Raw genomic sequence first — 27,689 nt, forward strand, 5'->3', positions numbered from 1 at the left:
CTAGAATACGTTACCACTAAAAGCGATTACCTATTTTTTGCTGGGTAGTGTAAATTGGCAAATGAAAAAAGTGCGGTAATCGATTGGGTATGGAGTAAAATTTGGAACATGCTTTTTGAAGAAAAAATTATTGCTATAAATTAGGCCGGATCGGTCCTTATACGCAAGATATTCAACAAATTTTGTTCAACACGAAAGTTAACTTTACAAATCGTATAGTTTTTTTGAGCTTTAAGTTAAATTGCGTTGCGTCTTTACTAATTAAGCTTTTACTTCGATAGTATTTAGGTGCTATAATATATATTATATGTATATAGATCTATTTAACTTTACATTATAAAGATATTTCGCTTTGAATCAGAGTTTTTTTTTACATGTCACTTAGTTACTTAATGCATAGAATTTTTTCTGTATCAATTCTTAAAAGCAGACACAAAATAGTTCAATCTTTCAATGCACTTCCACACACCATCTTTCTCCTTTTAACATATAGCTAACTTTTAGTTTTTTCCTCTAATTATACAGACACACATATTTTAAACAAATTAATACACTAAAAATAACATTTAGCTTTTGTACAGTTTTCTTAAAAAATTAAACAAATTAATTAATATCCAAATTTTAATTTCGTTGTAAAAAATTTTCTTCTTTTGTGTTTTTTTTGTTTGCTTTCTGCTACAATGCTTTTATCCATTTAAGTATGTTGTTATTAGGTTTTAATTTAGTTTAGTTTTACAGTTTATTTACAAAAAAAAAATAAAAATATATGTATATTGTTGGAAAAGATAGAAGGAACAATTTGGTGGCACCTTTAACAGCAATCTTTATTTTTTTTTATGCTTTAATTACGGCTAATCTACAAATGTGTAAATGAATTTTTTGTTAATTGCATTTGCGTAAAGTTTGTTATAAAAATATTGAACATGACTTGATTAAAAAAAAAGATAGTATTGTTAGTTTAGAACAAAAATCAATTTCGAAATTCTATTTATTGGCGCAGTAATCAATTTTTGATAATCAGTTATAGCCAGGGAGAGCTTTTCTCCAGAACCCATCTATATACTGCCTAATCTACGCAAAGCTTAAAAAGCTTGGTGCCCTTAGACCAGCGATGGGCAGGGATAGCTTTTACTCTGCACACGCCTATACAAAATGTATGGAAAGCTTAAAAGAGCTTTGCACGCGGGCAAGGCAGTGCCCATCACCGCTTTAGACCCACATGGGAAATGACCAATTCGGTTTTTGAATATAATTATATTTACCTATCTTACAATTAAGGCCTCAGTTACTATTGATACGCATCAAGTTCGTGCACCTTTTGTTTTTACGTAGAAACGTGCTGACTCTCAAATAACGAACGCAGTGTAACCACCTTTTTCTTACGAAGATTCCGGAGCAGTTCTACTTTTACACAAAGTCACTTACTTAATGGACATAAACGTATCGGGGTTTTACAGCTTGCTATTCGTTAGTATTTCATATAAACCAGCTACGACCAGAGAAAGAAAGAGAGAGCTTTTACCCCGCGCGAGTTTACAGTGATCTGTTTCATATAGACCGGGGTAACGATCGAATGGAGCTATTACTCTGCGCGAGTTTATGTTAAATCTGTAGAAAGCTTTTCCCCAAAGCCAAGTTAAGGTCGTTTCTGATGTAGACCAGTAAATTCCGATAAGCTTTTCAAAGTGTCATGTATGTAGGTTTTAAACCACTGATGGGCACTGCCTTGCCCGCGGGCATAGCTCTTTCAAGCTTTCTATACATTTTGAAACGGCTCACAGAGTAAAAGCTAGTCTTCGGCGATATAGATTTTACATGAAAAGCGCACAGGGTAAAAGCTCTCGCACAAACCAAAAGCTCCCGCTGACCAACGCTCCTTTAATAATAATAATAGATTGGCGCTTACACATATTTTAGTGTTTGGCCGAACTTCTCCTCCGATTTGTGGCATCCGCCTTGATGTTGTCACACAATTTTGCGCTGACTCCGAACGGAGATTATAATTAATAAGTATAAAGCAACCAATTTAAGTGAATGTGTGAGTATGTATAGCACCATTTTTATTTTACTTTTTTATGCAAACTTTTGCGCGAGCTTTCGCCGAAAACTTTCACATTGCAGTATTGCAGAAGGAAAGAATAGTTTTATGTGGTTATTCGAATTTTTGTTTCTTATTAGAGGTACTCTTATGGACTCTTAAAACTTTTTTCGCGCTGAAATAAACTTGCTTCGCATTATTTATGTGTAAGTATTATTTGTATGTATTAAGAGAATATCGATATCGATAAACTTATCCGTAAATACATAATTTTATAACAAACTGTACGCTAGCATTTTATTGTACGTAGTAAGTGTACATATGTAATTCTATGAACAGACATCAAGCTGAAAGTTTATGAAAAAGTCTTTAGAAAGGTTCCTTTATATATCTACAACATACATATATAGTATAAGGGTGGTACTTAAAATGTGAACATCTAAATTTTGTATGGGGACCTTATTATTTTGTTATACGAACAAAATAAAAACATTCACGAAAATTGAAAAATTAAAAAAATAGAATTAAACTTTTTTATCGGAAAATTCTATAAAAATTTTACTTTGACCAACTTTAACTCAGCAGGTCTAAACTTATTTATATACATTTGCAAACTCGCTGAGCTATAGCTGGGAAAAGCCAAAATTGTCGAATTTTTGCAATTTGAAAAAAAATCTATTTTTCAAACTCTGCTAGTGAAATTTTCGTGGATGCCTTTATTTTGTGAGTAGAACAAATTAAAGTGCTGCCCCATGACGTTAAGGATGAACCACCCTAATACAGTATGTATGTATGTACACATCCATTTCAATGCTGCTTCAAAAATAATTTAATAAAGTAATAAAAACTTAAATGAAAACATTCAGACAGTCCGAATTCGCAAGTTGCTGAAATAGTTAACTTTGTTAATTCTAAAATTCTTCGGACGGTCCAAAAGGGCGAAATTTCTTTAAATCATTAGAATATTTATACTCTCGACATATGTAGGTATGTATTTATACGTAAATGCATATGTCTTATGTTCCATTTAACTACAATACATACACATATGTATGTATACGACGAGTATTTCGAATCATTTCCTACGAAGTAAGATATTCGTTTGATTTTTTGTTTTGAAAAAATTCGCATAACTAGAAGCACTAATTAATATTCAACAATTACTAGACGCTAAATTTCGTCTTGTTCTACTTCTTCTATGAAGTACACGGTGAATTTCACCTACCTATACATGGTTTTTTTCTCTTAGTTAAGATGTGATAACTAAAAGAGAAATAAATTTTTTAGTCGTGTTTTTTTTTATATTTTTTTGTTGTAACAACGGCGTGAGCTTAGAATCAGCATTATGATGGAAAGGTTTGGCCGATCTTATTAAAAAATGGATTTCATTCAAAAAATGTGTTTTGCATAACGCAAAGTATGAAGAATAGTTCAAATTTACTAAAAGCGCCTGCCGCATGCGCGCAGTGGTAGCTAAACTTATGCACGCGTGCTAAAACTTTTATAGCTAATAGTTGATCCGAAGAAGTCGTGTTATATATGTTGGAAAACTTAAATTCTTTTGCAAAGAAGTGCTCGTAGGTTTTCTGGATTTTAGGATAAGAAGGAAATGGCGAATGCCCACATTGAACCCATTTAAACATGTCAATGAAAATCTTTAAATAAATTGAAACATATTTAACGCTCATTTTTCTACTTTCTGTTTCGCTGAGCTTCTGCTCCAATTTGTGGCTATTTATGGTGTGGGTCTTCATGTAATCACACAAATGCTGGGGCCTAAAATGTTACGACCCCTGCGAAGGGCTAATGATTTTTTATGAGAAGCTTTTTCATGGTGGAAATACACCCGGAGGTTTGACATTGCCTGCCGAAGGGCGACCGCTGTTACAAAAAAATGCGTGAGTACTAGGTACATACATACATAAAAAGGTTAGGTTAGAAATTAGGCATTAATTTCATTTAATTTTATTTATCTTGTCGGTATCAGTACACTACTTTTTCATAACCCCTTCGGGACTAGTTTCGAACTACTCAGGAATGATCCCAAAATTGTCTTGAAGTGGTTCTGAAAACGTCGAGTACTTGTCCCGAAAAGATCTTCATCAAGCTTTAACACACCGATTCCTCGGCGGACTGAATCTCCCCAACCACGTCCTTCTTCTACTGGAGCCTCACTAAATTCCTGTTCAACAGCTTCATCTCAACCCTCCACCACATCTGAAGCCATCTCCGATTGCGTCAACACCGTTCCAATGCAAGTAGTCGTTGCTCCTTCCAAAAACTCCACAACTACATCTCAACCCCCTACCACATCCGAAGCCATCGTTGCTCCTTCCAAAAAGTTGACAGCTGTTCCGCAACCTCCTGTTCCGCAACCCCCTACCACATCTGAAACCGTTTCCGATTGCGTTAACCCCGTCCCGAGGGATTTAATCGTTGTCCCTTCCAAAAAATCGGTCTTTATATCTAGGTTTTCAAAAGATACCACTGTCGATGATGTGAAGGGGTATTTAACTTCCAGGCTGATAGCAAATGAGTTGCATGTACGCAAGTTCAGATTCTCGTATGAAAGAAGCATTTCTTCTTTTAAAATAGACATATCCGAAGACTGCTTTGATAGAGTAATGAGCCCATCTTTTTGGCCAAGCGGTGCCTTCATTCGCGAATTTGAATTTAGATCTAGACCGCAAGGGCAAAATTTGGCTCAACTTCCGCTTTCCACCTCGGCATCAAAAAACTAATAAGTAACCTCACCATTAGCATTTACTACCAAAATGTGAGAGGTTTGAACACAAAGCTATCAAGGTTACACTTGCAGTCCTATGATTTTGACTTCAAAGTACTGGTGTTTACTGAAACCTGGCTCAAGCCGAATGTGTTCAACTCGGAAATTTTGTGTCCTAAGTATGAAGTGTTTCGAAACGACCGTTTAAATAAAAAAGGTGGAGGCGTCTTAATCGCTGTCCAGACTGACCTTTCTTCTGAAGAAATTGAGTTCACTGACACCGATGAAGTTGAATTCCTCTGCGTTCGAATAAGATATCATTCTATTAGCGTTTATCTTGTTGCTGCTTATATACCACCTAACTCGAGCCTTTCTGTTTATTTAAAACACTCCTCCTTACTGCTCTCTCTACATGCCATGGTGAAGCCCTCCGATACTGTTATTGTCCTGGGTGACTTCAATCTTGCGGGTGTTTCTTGGGATCTAATAGATGGTATTCTAGTACCAAATTCCTCTCGTGATCTCTTCAATCAATTTTTGAACGATCTGTCAGATCTTAGTCTTTACCAGATCAACTCTGTTAGTAATAACTTAGGTAAATGTCTGGATTTAGTTTTTGTGGACGATGTTTCCAACGTCACAATAGCCCCTAGCTATGCTTTGATTACCCCTGTTGATTCTCACCACCCACCACTAGAATTGTCCTTGATAAATTCACGCAACTCATGTTGCTTTATCAGTAAAAAATCAAGAGCGGAGCGTTACTCATTTAAAACAGCAGATTATAATAAACTTAGGTTAGAGATATCGAAGATAACTTGGCCCCAGTATGATGGGAATGCTGAAGATAGTGCCTTACATTTTAGCAATTCCTTACGCCACATTTTCAGTAAAATCATTCCTCTTGTTAAGGAAGCTAACGTAACGTCTAACGCTCAGTGGTTTACTGGCGAATTGAAACGCCTAAAAAATCAAAAATCCAAAGCATTTAAGCTTTTTAAAAAATCTGGCTTGTCTTCTCACTACTCCGCGTACTCCATTCTTAGGCATAAATACAATGTATTGAACAAAAAGTGTTACAATAATTATATTAACAGGGTTCGACTCAATATAGTTTCTAATCCCAAATCGTTTTACGCATTTGTGAACACAAAGCGTAAGACTAACGGTTATCCCTCAACATTGAAGTTAAATGACTTAGTTTCCAGTGACGAAAATATTATTGCCGATATGTTTGCTGGTTTCTTCGAGTCAAACTACTCTGCCAGTTCTACATCTTCCCAACTGAATTCGAATCTATCTAGCTACCCATTCGATCTGCCATCATTTGATTGTATCCGAATTCCATCGATATCTGCTGCGGACGTCCTCATTCATTTGAATTGTTTGAAAATTTCATATACAGCTGGCCCAGACGGTATACCCACAAGTGTTCTTAAAAGTTGTGCAGAGTATTTGTATAAGCCTCTGGCAAATATTTTTAATGCTTCCCTAAAACAGGGTGTCTTCCCATCTTCCTGGAAGGATTCGTTTATCTTGCCACTTTATAAAAATGGAAGTAGGACTAACGACGTAAACTATAGAGGAATTGCGAAGCTTTGTGCTATTGCTAAAGTTTTTGAGGCAATCGTTACGGAAGAACTATCTCACTCTATTACTTCTGCTATTAATCTATCGCAACACGGTTTTTGCAAAGGTAAATCAACTGTATCCAATCTTCTTGAATTCACTACTTATGTGTCTAATGGGTTTAAAAACAATCTTCGAACGGACGTGATTTACACTGATTTCAGCAAGGCATTTGACAATGTATCTCATTCAACCCTTATATATAAACTTGATCGAATTGGCTTCCCTCCTATTCTTCTCAGCTGGCTTTCTTCTTACTTAGTGGATAGGAAACAAAGAGTAATTTTTAAAAATTATACCTCCCGGCCAATACATGTCACATCCGGCGTACCTCAGGGCAGCCATATTGGTCCCGTCTTGTTTATTTTATTTATAAATGACCTTCCTAAGGTGTTGAATTACTCGAAATGCTTAATGTACGCTGATGATGTTAAGCTCTTTAAGTACATTAGTACTGCAGAAGATAGGGAGCATTTGCAAGCTGACCTAACCTGCATTTTCGAATGGTGTGAAGCAAATTCCATGTCACTAAATTTGAAAAAGTGTAAATTCATGACCTTCTCTAGAAAATCGTTCTATCCAAATTCGTATATGATATCTGACCACAATGTTGAGCAAGTGACCAATTTCATTGACCTAGGTGTAACTATGGATCCGAAACTACAATTCAAGTCTCACATAAACTCCTGCGTGATTAGGGCTAGAGGATTGTTGGCTTTTCTTAAGCGCTGGGCCAAGGAGTTCAACGATCCTTATGTCGCTAAAGTTCTCTTTACCTCTCTAGTTAGACCGATTTTGGAGTATGCATCTATAGTATGGAATCCTAGCTATCAAATTCATAGTGACAGGCTCGAATCAGTGCAGAAACAGTTCCTGTTATTTGCCCTCAAAAATTTATGTTGGGACTCGTCTAAAAATCTCCCACCCTACAAGGATCGCCTGAAGCTTATAGATTTGCCGACGCTTCAGAGTCGTAGAGAGATGCTTGGTGTTCTTTTTTTAATTAAATTAATGAACGGGATGGTCAGTAGTCCCTTTTTACTGAGTGAGATAAATTTTTGTATTCCTACAAGACCCACGAGACATTTTAAACCTATTGTGTTGAGTATTTGTAAATCAAACTTTGAAATGCATGATGCTTTTCGGTGTTTATGCCAAGATTTTAACAAGCATTATGATTGCATCGACATATCTGAATCGCTTTTTGTAATAAAGAAAACATTGCTCAACAAGTTAACTAAATAAACTAATATCTGCAACCGTGAACGAAAAAATTACACAATATCTATGACTGCTTAGTACAATTGTAACGGCTTCGTATATTTCCGCGACCGCGTAGGACAATAGGAGCAGGGATCGGAAACTCGGCCTTTCCGACCTCGCCCAACAGTTCGTCTATAGCGTGGAGCGGAAACTAGGACTTTCCGCCTGCCTCACTTACAAAGTAACGACTACGGGAACATGGATCGGAAGCTCGGCCTTTCCGACCATGATCAACGGCCTGTAAACAGGGCGGAGCGGAAACTAGGTCTTTCCGCCCGCCGCACACAAAAGTAGACTGGAGACAAGGCCTCGCCAGCTACCCAAATTGCTATTGAATATCATTGTTATCTTTACAAGTTAATATTTATAATTATTTCACTCTGTAATGTATCACACATACTTAAATATTCTAAATCTTTTTATCTCAACTGTCTGTAAGAAAACATTTTTCTGTAGACTAAATAAATAAATAAATAAATAAATAAAAAAGTCTTGAAACGGTACCTAAATAGTCTTTTACTAGCCCAAAAACGATTCCGTACTTGGCCAAAAATGTTTCTGACATAGTCTTGAAGTAGTCACAAAATTATCCCAAAAAGGTGGTCCGGAACTAGTCCTGAAATGTTCCCGAAACAGTCCTGAGGTGATCCTGGAATGATCACGAGATGGTCTTGAAATGGTGCCCAACATATCCCGACATTATCCCGAAATGGTCTTGAAATATTCGTCAGCATGTTCCGAAATGATCCCGATCTAGTTCAAAACAGGGTCCATACCTAGCCCAAAATAGGCCCTAAATAGTGGTGAACTAGTCCCCAATGGTCCTGAAACAGCTCCGAAATGGTCCTGAACAGTTCCCGAAATGAAAACGATGAAGTCGTGAAATAGTCCTGAACAGGTCCCAAAAGCGATCCCGAAAGTTCATAAAAATGTTCCTGGCATAATCCTGAACTAGTCCCGAACTGGTGCTCAAATAATCGTGAACTACTCCCAAAAACGTGATCGCAAACTAGTCCCGAAATGTTCCTGAAACAGTCCTGAGGTGATCCCGAGATGGTCTTGAAATAGTCCGCAACATGTCCCGAAATTATATCGAACTAGTCCGCGAAATAAACCTTAAATAACCGTGACCTGAACATTTCCCGAGACGTACGAGCGTTTCGAATCGATACGTTGAAATGGGTAATACGGTTAGTTTTACTACTATGCAAAAGAACCAAATGTTGACCGTACCTGCGGCTATTTTCGTCCATTCTGAAATTCCAATTTCCGATGTCGCATTTGATGGATTGTATTTGCCAAATGACGCGAGTAATGTCGCTTTCCAATTCCTTAATCGCTGCCGGCTTATACAGGTAAGTCGATTTTTGGCGGCCAATTCGCCGGCACGAAACGTGAGAATAACTATTCACACCGAATTGTTCTCGTAATAAAGCTTTAGTTTCACGCGGTATGTGGCAAGTAGCGCAGTCTTATAGAACAAATTGTCGACAAGATGACGGGCTATAATTTCCGGCAGCGAATAGTCCGTTATCATGACGCGATAATGGAGGCGCCATTCACAGTTTCGTTGCGGTCCATTCACCGCACTAAACCGTTGTTTTGTCTTGAACCTCTGCGGCTTGTTCTTTAGCCAATAGCCGGAAGATATGCCTACAATGTAGCCATTTAGAGAGAAGTTAGCCTCATCATTGAACAAAATTTTGGACGAAAACGCAAGGAACATATTTCCGCGTAGAACGCTGACTTTTGCAATACAGCGGATATTACCGCTAGCGCGCTTCTGGGCACAACAGACCGGTATGTGCTGTGCTATGCCCAACTGCCGCACTTTCTGTCCTTCCGTGTTCCGTTTGACGCGTCCCTCGGGCAGGAGTTTGGTTACGCAGGGTCTCGTCTGGTTGATATGAATGTGGATGAAATATCAGCCACATCCATCTTTTTGGTTTTACACTGTTTGCCCCACTGGATCGTTTGTGCCATGAAGATGTTCACGAATACAAGATGCTTCGATTTAACTCCAATTTGAAGTTGGTTCTCAAACGATCAGGAGGCGTTTACCATGCTTTAGCATTTCTTTGAAAAAAAATTTGAAAGGAAAGAAATTATAGCTGATGTTGATACTTAAGTCCTGATTTTGGAATTATATGTGGGTCAATCCACGTGAAAAATGGTTGGAATCGACCACTTTTGATTTTGAGGATTTTTTATTAGAACTTTTCTTTTATGATATAACGAAGTTCTGCCAAAAAAAAAGAAAAAAAAAGAAAATTTTGGAAACTATCATACTTTTTTAGTTACAAAAATGGGTCTGGTCTCGTTCTGATGGTGATACTTGCGGCTATATAACAAAATATATTTTTAAAAATTCGATAAAATAATTAAATACAGAATTAAACAATTTAAAAAATCGTAAAAGCAAAAACTTATGTATATATTTTTGGTCCAGTTTTTGTATACCTTCTGAATTTTCGAAAAAAAATATTGCAAACTATAAGTTAAAAATAAATAAAAATTGTTCAACATAGCTTTATATAGTTTGCAAACAAAAAATTTTTAATTCAAAAATTCATATTCAAAAAAACATTTTCTTTAAAGTTTTTCAGTTGGGGGTATTACAAAAAAAAAAAAAATTACCAAAAATGTTTAAAAGTTTTTACGTTCACAGTTTTTTTAATTTAAAAAGTCTGTGAATTTATTTATTTTTTGAATTTTTATACATATGTATATCCATATTTTTCCTTTATAACCCTAAATATCACCTTTAAAATAGGGATCCAGAACGCGTTCCAGTTTTGGTTTAGTTCTGCACGAGAACAAAATGTAATGTCAAGAACGTTCCCACAAAAGAACCAAACGGGAAGAAAAGTATTGAGAGCAGTTTGAACGGGAACAAAATGATAACAAAACGTTCGGAAACGTTTCCGTAAAGAACAAAATACGAACCATCCTCTCGGGAACGTCCTCAAGAAGAACATAATGAGAACGAAACTTTTGGGGAACGTTTCCAAGGAGAACGAAACTATGGAGAACGTTTTCAAGGAGGATCAAATAAGAACAGAAGTCAGGGGAACACAAGTTTTGAGAACTTAATGTTAAGAATGACAAGGGCGTCTGCGTGTTGGGATGAAAAATCAATTCAGTGAGAACCACGACTGTTATTTCTAAGCCAGAACAAAGCTTTATCATTTCATCTTCTAAATCGTTTTTTTTTCATTTTCTTTTCAAGAAAAGTTCGTGTCTTAAGTCTTTCGTTGACTTAATTTGCATAATTAACTTTCAGCTCTTTTTTGATTAGTTTTAATATGCAAACATAATATTCAAACATTTCAAACTAATGAACGCTATGTGAAACAATTTGTTCTCGCTTCCATTCTTCGCGAATAGTTCGGAAAAGATTTGCTTCCGTTTCGTTCTCTGTCAGAAAGTTCCTGAGACTTTAGTTCCCAAATTGTTCCTCGAGAGCAAGTTGCTTGGACTTGTGTTCGCGTTTTCTTCTTTACCGAAATGTTCCGAAGACTCTTATTGCCTTAGAAATATGTATTCCCGAAAGTATTGTTCGCATTTTGGTCTCTTTTATGGGACGTTTCACAGGGTTTTGTTTTAACACAATTCTTATAGATAGACAGTTTTGTTCTCATTTCGGTTTTGGCTTTGAAACGTTCTTGGGAAGAAAACTACGATAATGAAATCTATTTTCTACCATACCTTTTTTTCTCGGTCCCTGCTTAAAAACGAGACCGGAAGATAATATTTTTGAGAAATTAAAAAAATAAATTTGCAAAATCCTTGAAATTGTGAAATTTAGAATTTTGTATAACTTTAAAATAAACTTAATTCCTTGGCAGAACTTAGTTAGATGATAAAAGAAAAGTTCTGATCAAAATCCATCCAAATCAAAAATCATCGATTTAACATGGACTGACCCCAGTTTGGGTGTATTGCTATATGGAAAAGGAAGTTGTATGAAATCTTGTCCGTGTAACCATCAAGTAAGTATGTATGTACCATAAGTTGCTGTTCTCTTATCATGGAATTTGAAAACGATATTTTTGAATATCTGAAAAAAGACTGAATATTTTCCAGCAAGGGCTAAATTTTTAAGCATATCGCTAAAGAAGGAAATTCTGTCGGAAGAGATTTTTTTAAATAGTTGCGTTTTCAAGTCTTACGAATTTTAGTATATAATTTTTTTTTTTTTTTTTTTTAAATAATGTTCATAATGTAACTCTGTACAAAATTTAAAACAAAATTAACAAAATTTCGTAAAACTTTCACACTTTTTCATTGCGGATAGACTATTGCAAAAGTTTGAGTGTATGGGTATATGAAAAAGGAAATTTTATGAAATCTTGCCCGTGTAATTATCAAGTAGGTAAGAAATTTGAAAATAATACGATACACTAAATATTTTTGAATATCTGAAAACCAGAAGAATGAATATTTTACAGCAAAGGCTAAATTTTTAAGGATATCGGTGAAAAAGCAAATACTGTCGGAAAAGATTTTTGTAAATAGTTGCGTTTTCAAATCGTACGAATTTTAAAACACATTTGCTGGTAGAAAAACAAAGAGCATAGAATATCTTCGATGTTCTTTGAATAAAACAACATACAGTGAGTGTCAGTAAATTCTTCCAATTTTCGAAAATAATGTTAATTTTTTTGAAAATAATGTTCATAATATAACTTTGTACAAAATTTAAAACAAAAGCAACAAAGTTTCTGTAAAACTTTCACACTTTTTTTTGAGAATATTTAGAGAATTATTGGGTATGTATGCAGTTTTGTAGCTTATTTAATTTTAGTTTAAACTGGCTAAAAATAAACTTTTTTGAATTTTCAATTATGCGGAAAATTTTACACGGGTTTTTTATGCAATATTTTTTTTTTACCGATAAGGTAATTCAAATAAGCGGGGAAATCAATTAACCGGAGGACAATGAAGGGGGGAATACTGTCTAGTAAAGTACAAGTTTCAAATGGCTAAAAATACCGTTGATTTTTGGCAATTTTTTTGTTTGACAGCGTTGCGCATATCCTGGCATATCACGTGTTGTCTCATGTTGGTTCATATTGCAGCAATTGCGCAACACCATCAAACAAAAAAGTTGCCAAAAATCAACGGTATTTTTAAGCCACTTCAAACTTGCACTTTATTATACTAAAATTTAATTTAATTCATAATCAACAATAGCACAATAAAAATTTTTAAATATAATTGTTATAAGGCCATAAATAAGGAAAAACAAATTATTGAAATATTATAATAGCACAAAACATTAAAAAAAAGAATGGAAGAAATTGTACAGTACGATTCTCACGGTATGTATTTTATGTAACAGATTCTAAATCTAAAAAAATTGCTTCTCAGTATAAGTATCATATTTAGTTCGTAAGTTTTGCAGCTTCGTTTCCCAATAACTGCATAACTGGAATTTTCAAACTTGATTTTTTTCAATAATTTTCATAGTCACTAATAACAAAAAACCAAAACAAATATTTTTTTTTTCCATTAAATCATCAATAAATTTTATTCACATAAGTAAGCTCTGCTTTAAATCAAAGTGCGTTTTTTTTTAATTATCAATTATTAATTTTCAAATACTATTGTTATTATAATAATTTTTATATATGAATGTATTATGTACAATATTAACTTAAATTTTGTTTCCTAGTTTTCTGTTATTCACTTGTTAACCGACAAAACTGTCCGGAACTTTGAAAGTTTTGGCAGTTTTTCTTAAACTTATACCATGAGGACAAATTAAAAACGTATGTACATACGTACATAACCTCTCAACATTATTATTTTGTCATTGTGTTTTATGTATGTACATATATTTTTTCAACTACACTTCTGTCATCTTTCCGCAATTCCGTCTCCGCACCAACTAATTTTAATTTGTCCACATGCTAATTAACTAATTAGTTAATTAATAAATAATTTTTTATCAATAAAATTCAATTTTTTTCATTTTTTTCGCACTACTAAAATTATACAATTCAACAGTTTACACCATAAAATTAGTAAATATTGAATTAACTCTCCAATTTTTTAATGTTTTTGTTTTTAATATATCTTTTACATTTGCATTACAAAATCTTCATATTTTTGTTTTCTTCTTGTTGTTCACTTTATTTAAATCTTTATTTGTTTTTTTTTTTTGGATTTTATTTTAATTTATTTTTTTAGGTTAATTTTAATTTTTCATAATTTATGAAAACATTTTCGCCACTCTGCGCCCAACTCGTGGCGTAAAGTTTTCTGCGCGAATAACAATGTCCGCATATTTTTTCTCATTTTTGTTATCTAATTTTGCGGCTCGAAATTTCGCAATTACATTGTATGTATTTGTATTTGTTTGGGAATTTGTTATTTGTTATCACTTCCGACTTCGAATACACGCATTTTCTACAATACATAGTACAATACAATAAAACAATGGGCTTTTTGTTGCTGTTGCTTCTGTTGTTCTTGTTCTTGTTGTTGTGGTTGGAGTGTTTTTCTTTTTCTTTTTCGTATAATCTAGTAATGCTCGTACTCGTTACTCGCACGTTTTGGATTTACTTATTTGGATTTTTTTTTAAGCTTCACGATTGCAACAGTGAGTGAGTGAGTGTTTGGATACGAGTGCATTCGTTTTGTATGAATGTACACGAGTATATTTGTCTGTATAAATTTCTAGGAAATTTAATCATAATTTCTCCTTTTCTTCTTCCTGCAATTATAATAAATACATATGTGAACTTTAGTGTTGTAACAAACTTACATAACTATTAAGTATTTATGCATGTACATATGTATGTATGTTTGTATGTGGATTTTCATGTAAAATGTATGTGTGTTTACGTTATGTAAGAATATCTATGTATGTGGTTGTATGTATGTGGGCTGAAGAAAGTTTAATTTTTGTTTTAAGTTTGATCTTAAAATTACGAATACCTTTAAAAGCTATGTTTTTAAGTTTTTGTTTTTGTTTTAAATTTTTCAATATATAGCGTAGCATAAGTGACTGGATTTTAGACTGCTTAATTTTAATTTTTGTGTTTTGAATTTTTTGTATGTACTTTTTCACATTTGTCTAAGGGTTAAAGGATGCATACAATTTTGCACAGGAAACATTTTTCGCTAGTGCTCAAGGCGGATTCAAATAGTTACTACATACTAAATTTGTTCAAAACTATGAAAACCTAAAATAGTACAATAATTATAAGTAGTATATTGCAGTGAGCCTTAAAGTTTTTGTAATGATTCTACACACAAGCGGACATTGCATTGTATACTGGTATTTTATGCATATAAATTTTAATGTAAAACACAATTAAAAACCCATTGTAATTCTTGCACATGTCTAGATACCAGAGTGGAGTTTTGTAGGTAATTTTGTATTAATTCGGCCCCTTTTGCATACGTAGGTTAGCTACAAAGCTGCGAAATGACCCCGAACTAGTCCCAAAAAAGTCCCGAAATATAGCCAAAATTATTCCTAACTAGTCCCGAACTTTGCCCCGAAAAAGTCCTGAACTAGTCCCGAAATTATCGCGGCGAAGTCCCGAAATATTTCCGAAAAAACCCCAAACTATATCAACTAGCAGTCTTGGTTTACGTGTTACGGTTTACGCGTTACGGTTTACGCAAATTTTGCAGAGATTTTACATTAAAACCCCAAGTGAAAAGAATTTCAGTATTTTATTAATTTTCTTATACATAGTGCACGGATATTTTGTAGGTCATCTTGATACTGTAAGTAGTGAACGCTTTACCGGTAATTTTATGGCTTAGTACCATCAACTCGGTGCTAGAGATGGGCGCGAGACTAAATATTCAATCCCGATTCCGCCCATCCCGACGTTTTTCAGATTTCTACCTCGGATCCCATGGGTCCCAATATCTATCAGTAAGTAAAACTCACTTGGATTTCAAATTAATTATAAATAGTTCATACTTATCTTGGCCCGTCAATTAAAGTAGCTTAAGTGACTTAAGAAGGTTTGACTTTGAATTAAAAAATAATCAGTTTCCCTAGAATTTTATTTTTATTTTTATTAAGCATCTTGGACTACACCTATGGCTAGTTAAACGTTAAAATATTGTTTCGGAACCAAATGAAATGTTGATTTAAAGGGAAAAGGGTCTATCTCGTCTTAGGTTAATTTAATCGACGGGCGCGGGTATATATCTGTGTTTGTATGGCATAGTTGCTTATGTCGAAAGGCTGGCTTTAGTATAATGCAGCATACGACAGCGAATGACCGTTGAGGAACTTTTGGCAAACAAGTCAATATTCTTATTAAGTCTCATCAAAAAAAAAAGGTAAAAGTAGTGACCTACTCTGACGATATAGTGATTTTAGTAACCGGATTATTCCCATCTGTGGTGAGTAAAATCATGGATGGAACTTTAGCAGAGCTAGGCCGATGGATTTTTGGGAAGCCATGGGGTCTTAATCCAAAAGTGGTACTCTGGATGTACACAGCGGTGTACAGCCTTAAAGAACCAGTATAATCATGTGAACCTAGGCAAAGTTCAGAGGGCTGCATACATCGGGACCACGGGGCAATAAGAACCTGCCCTACAGACGCCCTCAATGTTATTACAAACCAGGACTTCCAACTATTTTCGAGTAAAAAATCCACACTTTTACAAAAACCCAGTAGAAAAAGCTGACAAATAAATAGGTTTATATTAATATAGTTAAAAAAAAAACGATCGGACATAGCAGTTTAATTTCTCGATTGCCATCTAAGATGAGACTGGCTACCGATTACATACGATCTGAAGTAGAGTTTTACAGAACTTACGGGATAATTCTTCCGTCGAGAGCCGACTGGGACAGGGAACTTGATGTCTCTACCTGAATACATCACCAGCACACCGATGGCTCCAAAATGGAACGCGGAGTTGGAGCAGGCATTTACTTTGAGTCCGTGGGAGTAAAAAGATCAATTCATCTGCCCAAATTCGCAAGTGTACTCTAGGCAGAAGGTCTCGCCACAGCTGAAAACTGCCGTCTCTTAGAACGTAGTCGTTTACGTCACGGTCTCGATCGAGGATGCTGGAGCATATGAGTTCACATCGTTGCGGGAGCTATCTGATATAAGTCTCCACAACATACTCAACTTTATCAAGCACGCCGGTTGGTTCTAACATATTCATTGGAGGTATGTGATATGGTATATGATATCAAAATGGCACTTAGTTGGTACTTGGGCGTAATAGGTTTTTCGCCACCATTCTAACCTAACCTAACCTATGCCCGTTTATACGGCGATGTCGAACAAACATGAGAAGGTTTTAGGTGCTTTTAAGAGAACTATTCCACGCAAGATCTATGGCCCTGTTGTCGTGGGCGACGGGTACCGAAAAAGATGGAATAACAAACTGCACGGGCCTTTTAACGACATGGACATATATATGTACATATGTAGTTCAACGCCTAAAAATACGATTGCGCTAGACTCCGGTAAAAAGATCTTTTGAATCGGCAAAAACAAGAGGCCGGATGTACAATTAGCGTAAATCTACAAAAGGAGAGAGGCAATTGGCAAAATTGTTTGGTCTCGGCCCAAACCGGCAACGGTTGTTGTGCCGACAGATAAATTAATAATTCATATCAAGAACTGCATTAAAAACGATATTTCTTAAATTAAAAAGGAAAAATATAACACATCGTTTTATTTATGTATGTATGTATTTGCAAGAGTCGACAACTGACGCACGCAAAATATTAATAGTTTGCTAAGTTTCTGCTTTGTGTTAGCGTTAGCCGAATTTTGGCTATGTGAGCAGCTGCATGTGAATGCATATTTTCATAGTCAGCTGTCACAGCGAGACGAACGCCAAAGCGACGCTAAAACTGTATGTAACCGGGCCTTAAGGGCTGTATGCTAACACACAGCTCCCGAAGAGCTGCAAAATAACCCTTTTCTCGCGAAATCGCCCGCTTCGTCGAAACGCCACTATGATCTGCGACCCAGTAAAGATTGGCATAAGTTGATGGCAGCTTGACTCTCTATAAAAATGCGAGTTTTCAGTGAAGAAGATTCATCATGTTTATCAACTTGACAGAGATCTCAGCCTTTGGGGATCTTGGAAAGTATGTTTAAAATAGCAGTCACTCAACTGTCCTTAACTAGACCAAGGCGGCGGCGAAGGGCGCGAGCTTATTTTAAACAAGGATCGCTGTGAAATATTGGTAAGCAGTGCGCCCTTCCACTCCGCGGGGCTTGGGTTCCAGCCCTGGTCAAAGTAACATCGCAAAAAAAAATATAGAAAAAAGGTATTTTACCGTTCGCTTCGCCAAAATAATTCGCTTCGCAACTGGTAATTTTCAACTTTCAGTCATTGTAAAAAACATTATTTTGGTATATGATTTCCCGGAAAGTACTCGGATACAATGGAAATCCCTATACAAACGATTTCTCATGGCCCACTTAAGTCCAACCTGAAGTCGATTCGGGTGCACTGTGTATACAATTAATGTGAGAACAATTAAAATTGATTTTATTGCAAATATTTATATCTTCTAAAAGCCTTTCTGGGCGTTTTTGGGCACAAGAATTCTGAATTTACTGTTTATTTTTACCAAAACCGGCCGCTCGGGTGCGCTTTCATACAAAAAAAACATGGTAGGAACTTGAAGGAAAAGTGCAAATAATATTTCTCAACAATGTTGCTAAGCAATGTTTCTTCATGTTCTATTGCACCAAAGCGTACCCAGCAGATATGTTTGGTAAAACCAATTTGCAAATTCAGATTCCCCGAACAGCAAAATTATTTTTCTATTTACAATCCAGACTTTCAGAAAAAATTCATTTCATCTATTCCCTAGCCGACTGCCGAACACTGTTATGAGTGAGAAAAAATTTTTTAAGTTCTCTATAACTATTATTTTGAGACTTATCAGCGAGATATATTTTTTTAAGTCTTCAACCACTTTTATTTTTAGACTTTTCATACAATTTTTTAAATATCAAAGGACGACACTTGTTGAACCTTATTTAAGGAATAGTTCAGAACGTTTTTTTTGAAACATTTCGGGACTAGTTCGGGTGCAGTTTGAGTTCAGGACTTTTCCCGGGGACCAAGTCCTGTACTAGTCCCAAAATGTACCGAACTAGCCGCGAGAAAGTCCCGAAGAAGTCATAGACTAGTCCCGAAATTGTCCTAAACAAGTCCCGCCTTTAAGACTTAAAATTTTTTTTTTGTGAGAATCGGCTGAAATTCACTCAGTTAAAAAATACACTTAAAATAAATAACATTCTGCAATGTCCGCTTTGTTTAATATCAATACTTAGATATATGTAGGTATCTAAATAAAAATTTAGGATGTACACAAGTACATAGCTTTACATATTGTTTAAATGCTAACTAAATACTATGCAAACAAATAAAACAGTTGGTATACGATGTTAACGAAAAATGCTTCTAAGTGCTTGCTTTTTTTCACCTCAACGAATGCACACTTAGGTGTAGCTATGTATGTATAAGATTAAGGGTTCTAAATATGTATGTATGTATACAAAAGGGAAAAATAATTATCATCATTACATCCTTAACAATACAACAAACAACAAATGTTAAAAAAAAACATTTGTTTTCTTCAAATTTTGCAAACTAATACACTCCACCTTTTCCGTCAATTTGAAAAATGAATAAAAAAATATGTAAAACATTCAGCTACGGGTTAATCGTTGGTCAATTGGTTGATGTTGGTTGGTGGCATGGTACTTTTTTTGGTACATTGGTTGGTTGGTTGATTGGTTGTGGGGTAAGTGATTGATTGCATGGATGTTATGGTACTGGATTTGTGATGGTTGTGGTGGCGGTGGCGGTTACAGTGACACTTGGTTATATGCTGTTGATGTCTGTGATGGTTATCGCTGGGAGTTTTTGTTTTAGCTTTGGTTTTTTTTTTTTGGTTACTATTTTTCATTCGTCAAATCAATTTATATTGTTAAAAATTCTTTGTTTTACTCGTCGCTTGCATCACGTTTATCAACTACACACAATCCACGTTGGGGTTATTTGCATTTTGTAGTTTAGGCAGCACATTTGTTGATGGGTTGGGCGGGCGTGAGACGATTGTTTTTTTTTCATATAATTTTTTAATTAGTTTATTTGCCATGGACGTGGGTAATTAAAAATTTTGTGGATAGATAGAAAAAAGGGAACATTTAATAATTTGGAATCAATTGTTATGCTCACAAGTACGTAAATGCATACATATACGATATATAAATAGAGGATTTATATTTTAGGATTTAAAAATACATATGTACATATGTACATGTATGTGTAAATAAATGCAAAAAAAGGTATCTAGTTATGGGGGTTTTCAGAATATTACATATGTACATATGTATATAAATAAATTAATTAGTTTTCAGGAGAATACATATGGAGATAAATAAATTAGATTAGCATGCCTAACAAGCTTACGATTTTATACATTGAAAACAAAAATCCATTTGAAGTACATACATGCATATTTAAAATGATATTAATAAATAAATTATATGTGATCGCGAAGAAAAAGGTGTTATCAACCAAACATATATTCACTCGAAACTGATCTCATTGCATTTTTAAAGGGCAGAATTAGGGTGGTCCTTAAATGTAGGAAGGAAATTTTAGCATCAGATTCTCAAGTCTCAACCCCTACGTCGATGCTACTATAGTCGAAGATATCGCATATAAATTTTGGTCCCGATTGAAGTCGGTTAAGGCGTGTCGAACAGGGGTCAAAGGTCAGACTACGCTACGAAGACGTCTTAACCGACTCAAATTGAGAGTTTAGTAGTATCGATTTTGGGTATTAAATAAAAAAAAAAATTTATTTGTTGAGTTCGACCTTTGACCCCTTTGCGACACGCCTTAACCGACTCCAATCGGACCAAAATTTATGTGATATCTTCGACTACGGTCGAACAGGGGTCAAAGTTCAGACTACGCTTCGAAGACGTATTAACCGACTCCAATTGAGAGCTTAGTAGTATCGATTTTGGGTATTAAATAATAAAAAAAAAAATTAATTTTTTGAGTTCGACCTTTGACCCCTGTGCTACACGCCTTAACCGCCTCCAAACATGACCAAAATTTATATGTGATATCTGTGACCGTGGTATTACCAATTGAGGGTGTGAGACTGAAAAAAATCGTTCATTTGATTTTAAGGACCACCCTAGGCACACAAGAGTCTTGTCAAACCTACTATTTTTCATTTTCCCATACACCATACAAACACGGCTAATTCAAATACAGATTTTTCATTTCCTTCCGGTTCACAACATGTGCAGACAGCGAATATGCTGCTTAAAATTGGGATCCGGGAAATAGTCAACCAAAACAGAAAAAAATGAATGCAATTCAATTTCTTGAATCTGATTAAAAGGTTGAAAATTTAGATGCAAATTCGCAGTTTTTCTAATTTTTGCACAGAGTTTGTAATATGAATTTATATGGTTTGTTAGATATCGTGCTATACTTTTATAAAAACATAATAAATAACAAATAAACGAAAGAAGAATAGGCAAAAATGGTTAAAATGTCGCGTCCCTATTTATTTTCCACCACTGTATCTATGTATGTATATTAATTTCATATTACTTTTCGCACTTATTTGAAAAACCTAGTTTTTCCCTCTTATTTCCAAAAATTAAGATCTGAATAGCCTAAGTTTTAAGCACCATATCTTTTAATAAAATGCCACAATATCGCTTTAAGAAAATAAATTTGCTCAACGGCAAAAAGAGTAACGTCCGCAACGAACATATACAATGATTTTAAAATCAACTCAACTTCAAGGACCTTCAGACATGGCAAACATATCGCCTGCCCGATAAATGTAGCGAGTTGTCTTATGCGGGATAGTATATGTATATGTCAGGACATTGTGCTATAGCACCAATTCTCCGTCGATGGCGTAGACCAACAAGCTCCCACTTCCCACGACAGCCGGTTCTACGTACCGGAATGACTCGGGTTTTACCCGACCAAGGGCTGTTGTTTCGGCGATCTAACCACGTTTAGGTCGGCGAAATCCATCAAACGTTGCTCGATTCTAGGGCTACATCTGCTCCGTACCCTTCTGCTCAGGGCTGGCATAGAGTCCAACCCTGGGCGAGAAATTGACACCTGCTGCGTATGCCGGAGACGACTGCATACAAACTCCACCTCGGTCAGGTGCAATGCCTGTGACGGGTGGAGTCACCTCCGTAACTGCTCGGGCCTACGTACGCACCGGCAATGGACCACGTCGTTCGTGGAACCAATCTGTGCGAATCGGAGCGCCTCCACGGCAAACCACCACCTGCCCGTGCAGCGCAGAACCAACATTCAACGCTGCTAGAAGGCATAGAGGCCTCCTCACTCCCACTGGGACTCAAACGGTGGTCGGCGAATTACCTGAGTGGTCGACACTCATCAGTAATTTTCAGAGACAAAACCAGCAAGCCACGTAAAATTAAACAGGGGGTACCACAGGGTGGTTTCCTGTCCCCACTACTGTTTAATTATTACATCTCGAAGCTTCCTCAACCACCAGAGGGTGTCAATATTGTCTCTTATGCTGACGATTGTTCGATCATGGCGCCTGGTAATGGAATTGATGACTTGTGCTCGAAAGTAAACGGTTATCTCGCCGAACTTTCTCGCTTCTTCACTGCAAGGAGCCTTGCCCTATCTCCTGCGAAATCCTCGGCACCTAGACGAAGGAGGTCAGACTGCAACTGGGTATTCATGTTGATGGCGTATCAATACCGACGGTGAATAACCCGAAAACCCTCGGAGTTACCTTCGACAGTCTGCTCTCCTTCTCGGCGCATACAACCGCAATTGTCAACAAAGTACAGAGCCGCAACAATGTCCTCAAATCGCTGGCCAGCAGCACTTGGGGCAAAGAAACGTTATTGGCAACATACAAGGCAATTGGGCGGCCGGTTCTAAACTATGCAGCGCCCGTGTGGTTGCCTGGGACTAGCAGGACGCAGTGGATGTAGCTACAGACATGCCAGAACACGGTACTACAAACAGCAACCGGTTGCCTCCTGATGACGCCCCCAACACTACCTACACGACGAGGCGCAGATGCTCCCAGTCAAGGGGCATAATACAATGCTCTGCAAGCAATTCCTTGTGGGGAGCCACAGACGTGGTCATCCTAACAAACAGCTGCTTGCAGAAGAGCCCTCGCCAAGGCACGTCAGGAGGCATCTCTACGAACTGACGGACGAAGTCCAGAGGTTCATTAAACAACCTCTGAGCCCGTCAGCCTACCGGCAGGCCCTGAGCGGCATTCACAGGGAATCAGTCTCGAGCTATGTAAACTCCCGCCCTGTGAATGCCGTTCTAGGCACACAACCACCGGACGTGGACGGGACAGAACTTTCTATGCCTCGGGAGACCCGCACCACAATAGCCCAACTTCGCTCTGGCTATTGCAGCAGGCTAAACTCATACCTGAGCAGAGCCCAACCAATGCCCGGCATCTGGAGAGTCGCCACATGACTCTCGGCACCTCTTCACATGCCCTGAGAACCCCACCCAGCTGACGCCCCTGTCCCTATGGACAGACCCTGTGGTGAAATGAACACGAAATCGTCCTAAACAGGGCCCGAATTGGTCGAAAAAGTAGTGAACTGGTCCCGAGAAGATTTCGGGATATTTGAGGTTATGTAGCAACGCAAATATTTTTTTTTTACAGAAAACTAGACAAAGTATCTTAAGAAAACACAACCGTCACTATTCCAATAATTTTCTGACTGCTCGGTGGTGAGTAGTAACCGACAAAAACGTTGCTATTCGACTAGTACAGCAACAGAATAGCCGGATAGTCGATTTTAACAAGAGCTGGACAACGGAGGTGAGAGTGCCCACGAACACAATGGAGAGTTTGGGGTTTATCAAATAAGAAAAAGAACAAATACAGTGAAAGCTGCCAGGGTCGGATCGCAAGGCACCAGCATTTTTTAAGACAGAAAGGTAAATTACAAACCGACTCTAGGGGCACAATGTATTTAGCTAACATGATTTACAATTTAAAAAAGTTTTCAGGTGTATATCTTAAACAAAATAGATCACGGAAAATGGGCAAGAAATGCTATACAAACGAACAGTCGTGGTAAAAAAAGATTATGTTATGTGTGTAACTTTGTAAAGTTATAAATAATTAAATCAACTAAAATGTAAACAAATAAATGATGTATGTATGTATATAAATAAATACAAACCCATATGTTAAAATCAAGCGAAAATCAAAAGTAAATAAAAACGCAAATACTAAGTATTTTAATTTTTTTTATTTTTATTTCTTTTTTTAGATTTTCCAAATTAAAATTTATATTTTAATTTTTAAATCAATTCTTGACTAAGTTTAAGTGAAAATAAATGATATAATAAATTATTATTTATACAAATAATAAATAGAGATAACATTAACAGATTCGTAGATATAAGGTTTAAGAGCCGATTTTATAAAAAATAATCATATCATAGTGATAATAATAATAAGAAATTAAGAGTTGTGAACGAAAAACAAACGAAGTAGAGTACATAACAGCGCCGAGATAATTATTTAATTGTTTAATACTAAAAATATATCAAAAACAAATAATTCATTATAAATTTAATCGAAAGTGGAAATGAATGGTATACATATTAAGTTTAAGGCGCATTTTAATTAATAATATTTATTATATTTATAGCAGTGATTTCATACGCTTCTTGTTATCGGATTATTAACGCTAAATTGGGCTTTCTTTATCATGGTTTTGTTATTATGATCATTAGCTTGCTTTGATGGTATTATTTTTTTTGGTTTATTTGTATTTTTTAATTATTATTATATTTTTTTTTTAATTTTGTAGCAAGAACACACTCTACTAGTGTGTTTTTTATCTGTATTTAAGTATCATTATTCATAATATTCAACAGGATGCAGCCTGATTCTTTTAACTAATTCATCATCCTGCTTAGGTTTTTCCTTGATTTCGTGCACAATTTCCAATTTTTCTTCTTTAAATTCTTCTTCACTAAAATCATGAAGACGTGAAGTACATAAATGATAAATTATTAAATTGAAATAACCATAATTAATGAAATTGAGTATACTGCCGCCATTACTGTTTTGTAGAATGTTTATTGGTATTTTTTCTTTTTTTATTTAAGAATTGAAAATACAAAACTTAAAATACGTTTAACATGAAAAAAAAAATATTCAAAAGCACGAACCAGTATTTTGTTTTTCTACTTCTTCTTCTTCTTGTACACTGAAAACATATGCAACAGCAGGCAATAAAGAATTTAATAAGATTAAAAAATAAACAAGGCAACTCTTTCACGCAAAGTGAAATATAATTTATAAGACATTTTATCTCGTTACACTTTTTAATGAATAATAAATAAAGTGCAACACCGCGCAGAGTTAGCTGGAGGTACGCCAAGCAAATGTAGGCGAATAAGTTGGTTTTTATTTTCCACTTGGCTTGCCTACAAGGTAGCAGCAATGGAGAGACTGAAAATGGAGCTGAACTGTCAACTGGTGGGTAACATCAGATGCTGTACTGCTTTAGGTATAATGACAACAGACTGGTCTTTCAATCGCTAGTCTAGGCAATACACAAATAATTAGTAGCCTGGATAATTGCCAAAATTACAATGGGTAGCGAAACACTCTCTGAAGTGACAGCCAAGCTGCTCTAAAGGCCGTGGAAGGCCGTTCGCACATCTTCAAAAATATTTAGTCCAGGAATGCAAGTCGTAAGCTGTACACCGTTGCAAAATGGAATGAGCTTGAACTTATGTGGATGCATGCCGGGGCACACAATGATTTTCAAAGCCAAACGAACTGGCTGCAAATGCATTGGCGAACCAACGTTCGTACGATCTACTATCATATATTTGGCTAAGGACTGTACTCAAAAACTCGTTGGGTAATTTGTACGCCTTAAGTCCAATGGGAACGGAGTAAATTTTAAGGTCATAAAAGATCTTATGAACAAGGCGCATGAGAGCATTTGTTGCAATACTAACAAGTACAAAACAATCACGCGTTTCCAAGAAAAGGTCAGACAGGGTGTGGTAGCGAGATATCTTTTTTAGACAGACTGAGCACAGTCCCTGCAGACGAAAGAGTCCAGCAACTTTTCATGGACGACCCACACTCACGGTCTACATGTTGTTTAGAAGAATATGATAGATAGATGGATAACGCACTGCGACCAGTCGGTCTATTGTGTGAAGATGAGGATAGTGTACAAATCAATTCCTTTGCAGCTATCCGGTACATTATTTGTCGGTCGGATGTGTTAAGAATGAACGTGCTGGTGTCTCTCTCTATCTCTTTTTCTCTCAACCAACTACTTTGTTCCATAAAAAAAGTCTCATAGTTTGCCGTGGCATAATAATTTAAGACGGAGACCTATATTGCTTACCCTATAAACTTCTAATTCTTTCTCTAGGCCTTAAGTACAGTGGGCAATAGTGTCTGAGTGCTTGAAAAATATTTACTTTGGCCACACACAATTGCATTCTTCCATTTCATTACTTGCGAATAACTTAAACTGCGGCTGCGTATACTTTTTATTGCCTTTTTGGTAAAGCCACTATAACTAATATTTGTGCATAAGCCGTTATCTAAAAGCAATTTGCCGGTCGTAAGTTGATAACTTGTTTTTTATTTTGTTTAATTTTTTATTTGTTTCTGTTTTTCTGATTTCATACTATGTACTTTTATAATGGCACAATTGCTTTAATTTTAGCAACATACTTTTTGTTTTTGCTTTCCGTGATATTATAAAACGCGAGCGCGCGCCTCAGTTACAAACATTTCATTGCTTTTGTTGCATATGTTTTATATGTACATGTGTATGCATAGCACAAATATACAATTTATGTATAGTATATGTATACACATAACTTCTAGTATATGCATATCAACTACAAATGTATACAAGTGTACATATATAGTTGGTAACTACTTTGGAAAACATAATCATCATTATCAGTGTAAATATGTTTACAAAAAAAAAAACAAAAATTATATTAATAAGCAATAAGTACTTAAAACAAAACTAACGCTTTTTCATTACTCGTCGATTAAGCATTACTTTGCTCCTACATACATTTTCTTTTTTGCATTACAAGCACAATCAGAATTCATATAAATCTACATGTATACGTATCGTCGTTTAAGGCGCAAAACCGCGTAACTGACATTCGCGGCAAAAATTAGATTTGCTCATCGGCATCCTGGCATCCAGCCTTATTTATCCACTCGTACCAAAATATCGATATTTAGATACAAAAAGTAATTATATTCAGGGATAAAAGAGAGAACCGTTTTCAAATAAGACAGGTTCAGCTTTTACTCTCTCCGGTAAAATTTGCGCAACCTCAAAAACGAGGTTTTCTACATTAAACGACGATATGTAGTATGCGTAAGTATGCACTTTGTAAACATTACAAAAAATACGATATAAAGTAAGCAAAAATATACCAGAACTAGTTGCAATTTAAGATACAAAAACAAAAATACTTTAAACAGCTTATAGTCGAAAAGTAAACAAGACATAAATGGTTTTTTTTTTGTATATAATTAAAATAGATATTACAGCAATTTAATTTTGGAGAATTTAAGTTGTTCTTATTTTTGAATGCGTATATGTATGTATGTATGTATGAAGTGTACTATGTACGCTTATAAATTTGGTCATTGATTGTTTTTTTTTACTAACTACATACAATACAATTATAATGTAACGTGCCGAAATTAAAAAAAAAAAAAACAAATAATAAATTGTTTTAGCGTGGCAATTATAGTTAACATATTAAGTCTCATTTTAACTGCAAATATTTTATGTACCTATGTATTTATGTTTTTACTTGTATTTGTTCACTTTGTTTTTAACTGTGTCTTCTTACTGTGTGCTGGAAGATGTCTCTAGGTCGTCGTCAACGTCGTCGTCGTCGAGTGTTTTGCTAGCACTTGTCGCGTTCGCGTATATTAGCTTAGTTATTTAACAACCTAAGATG

At 35.7% G+C, this 27,689-nt stretch overlaps 1 protein-coding gene across 4 annotated transcripts in view; it reads right to left on the minus strand.

The window, feature by feature from the left end:
* The window catches only part of LOC118740576 (neuroplastin), a 160,331-nt gene that overhangs the window by 16,619 nt on the left and 116,023 nt on the right, over window positions 1-27,689 (minus strand). Inside the window, exon 7 of one of the 4 annotated variants that reach the window (XM_036472174.1) lies at window positions 13,958-14,376. The exons of 2 other annotated variants lie outside the window; for them this stretch is intronic. In XM_036472174.1, the coding sequence (XP_036328067.1) occupies window positions 14,349-14,376 (28 nt within the window). In that variant the 3' untranslated portion in view covers window positions 13,958-14,348. Of the gene's footprint in view, window positions 1-13,957; window positions 14,377-19,388; window positions 19,660-27,689 lie in introns of those variants that run through there. One more of the 4 variants, XM_036472175.1, reaches the window with a different exon arrangement.

The sequence above is a fragment of the Rhagoletis pomonella genome, unplaced genomic scaffold (genome assembly GCF_013731165.1).
Source record: "Rhagoletis pomonella isolate Grant_MI unplaced genomic scaffold, Rhpom_1.0 Rhpom_scaffold_00006, whole genome shotgun sequence".
NCBI lineage: Eukaryota > Metazoa > Arthropoda > Insecta > Diptera > Tephritidae > Rhagoletis > Rhagoletis pomonella.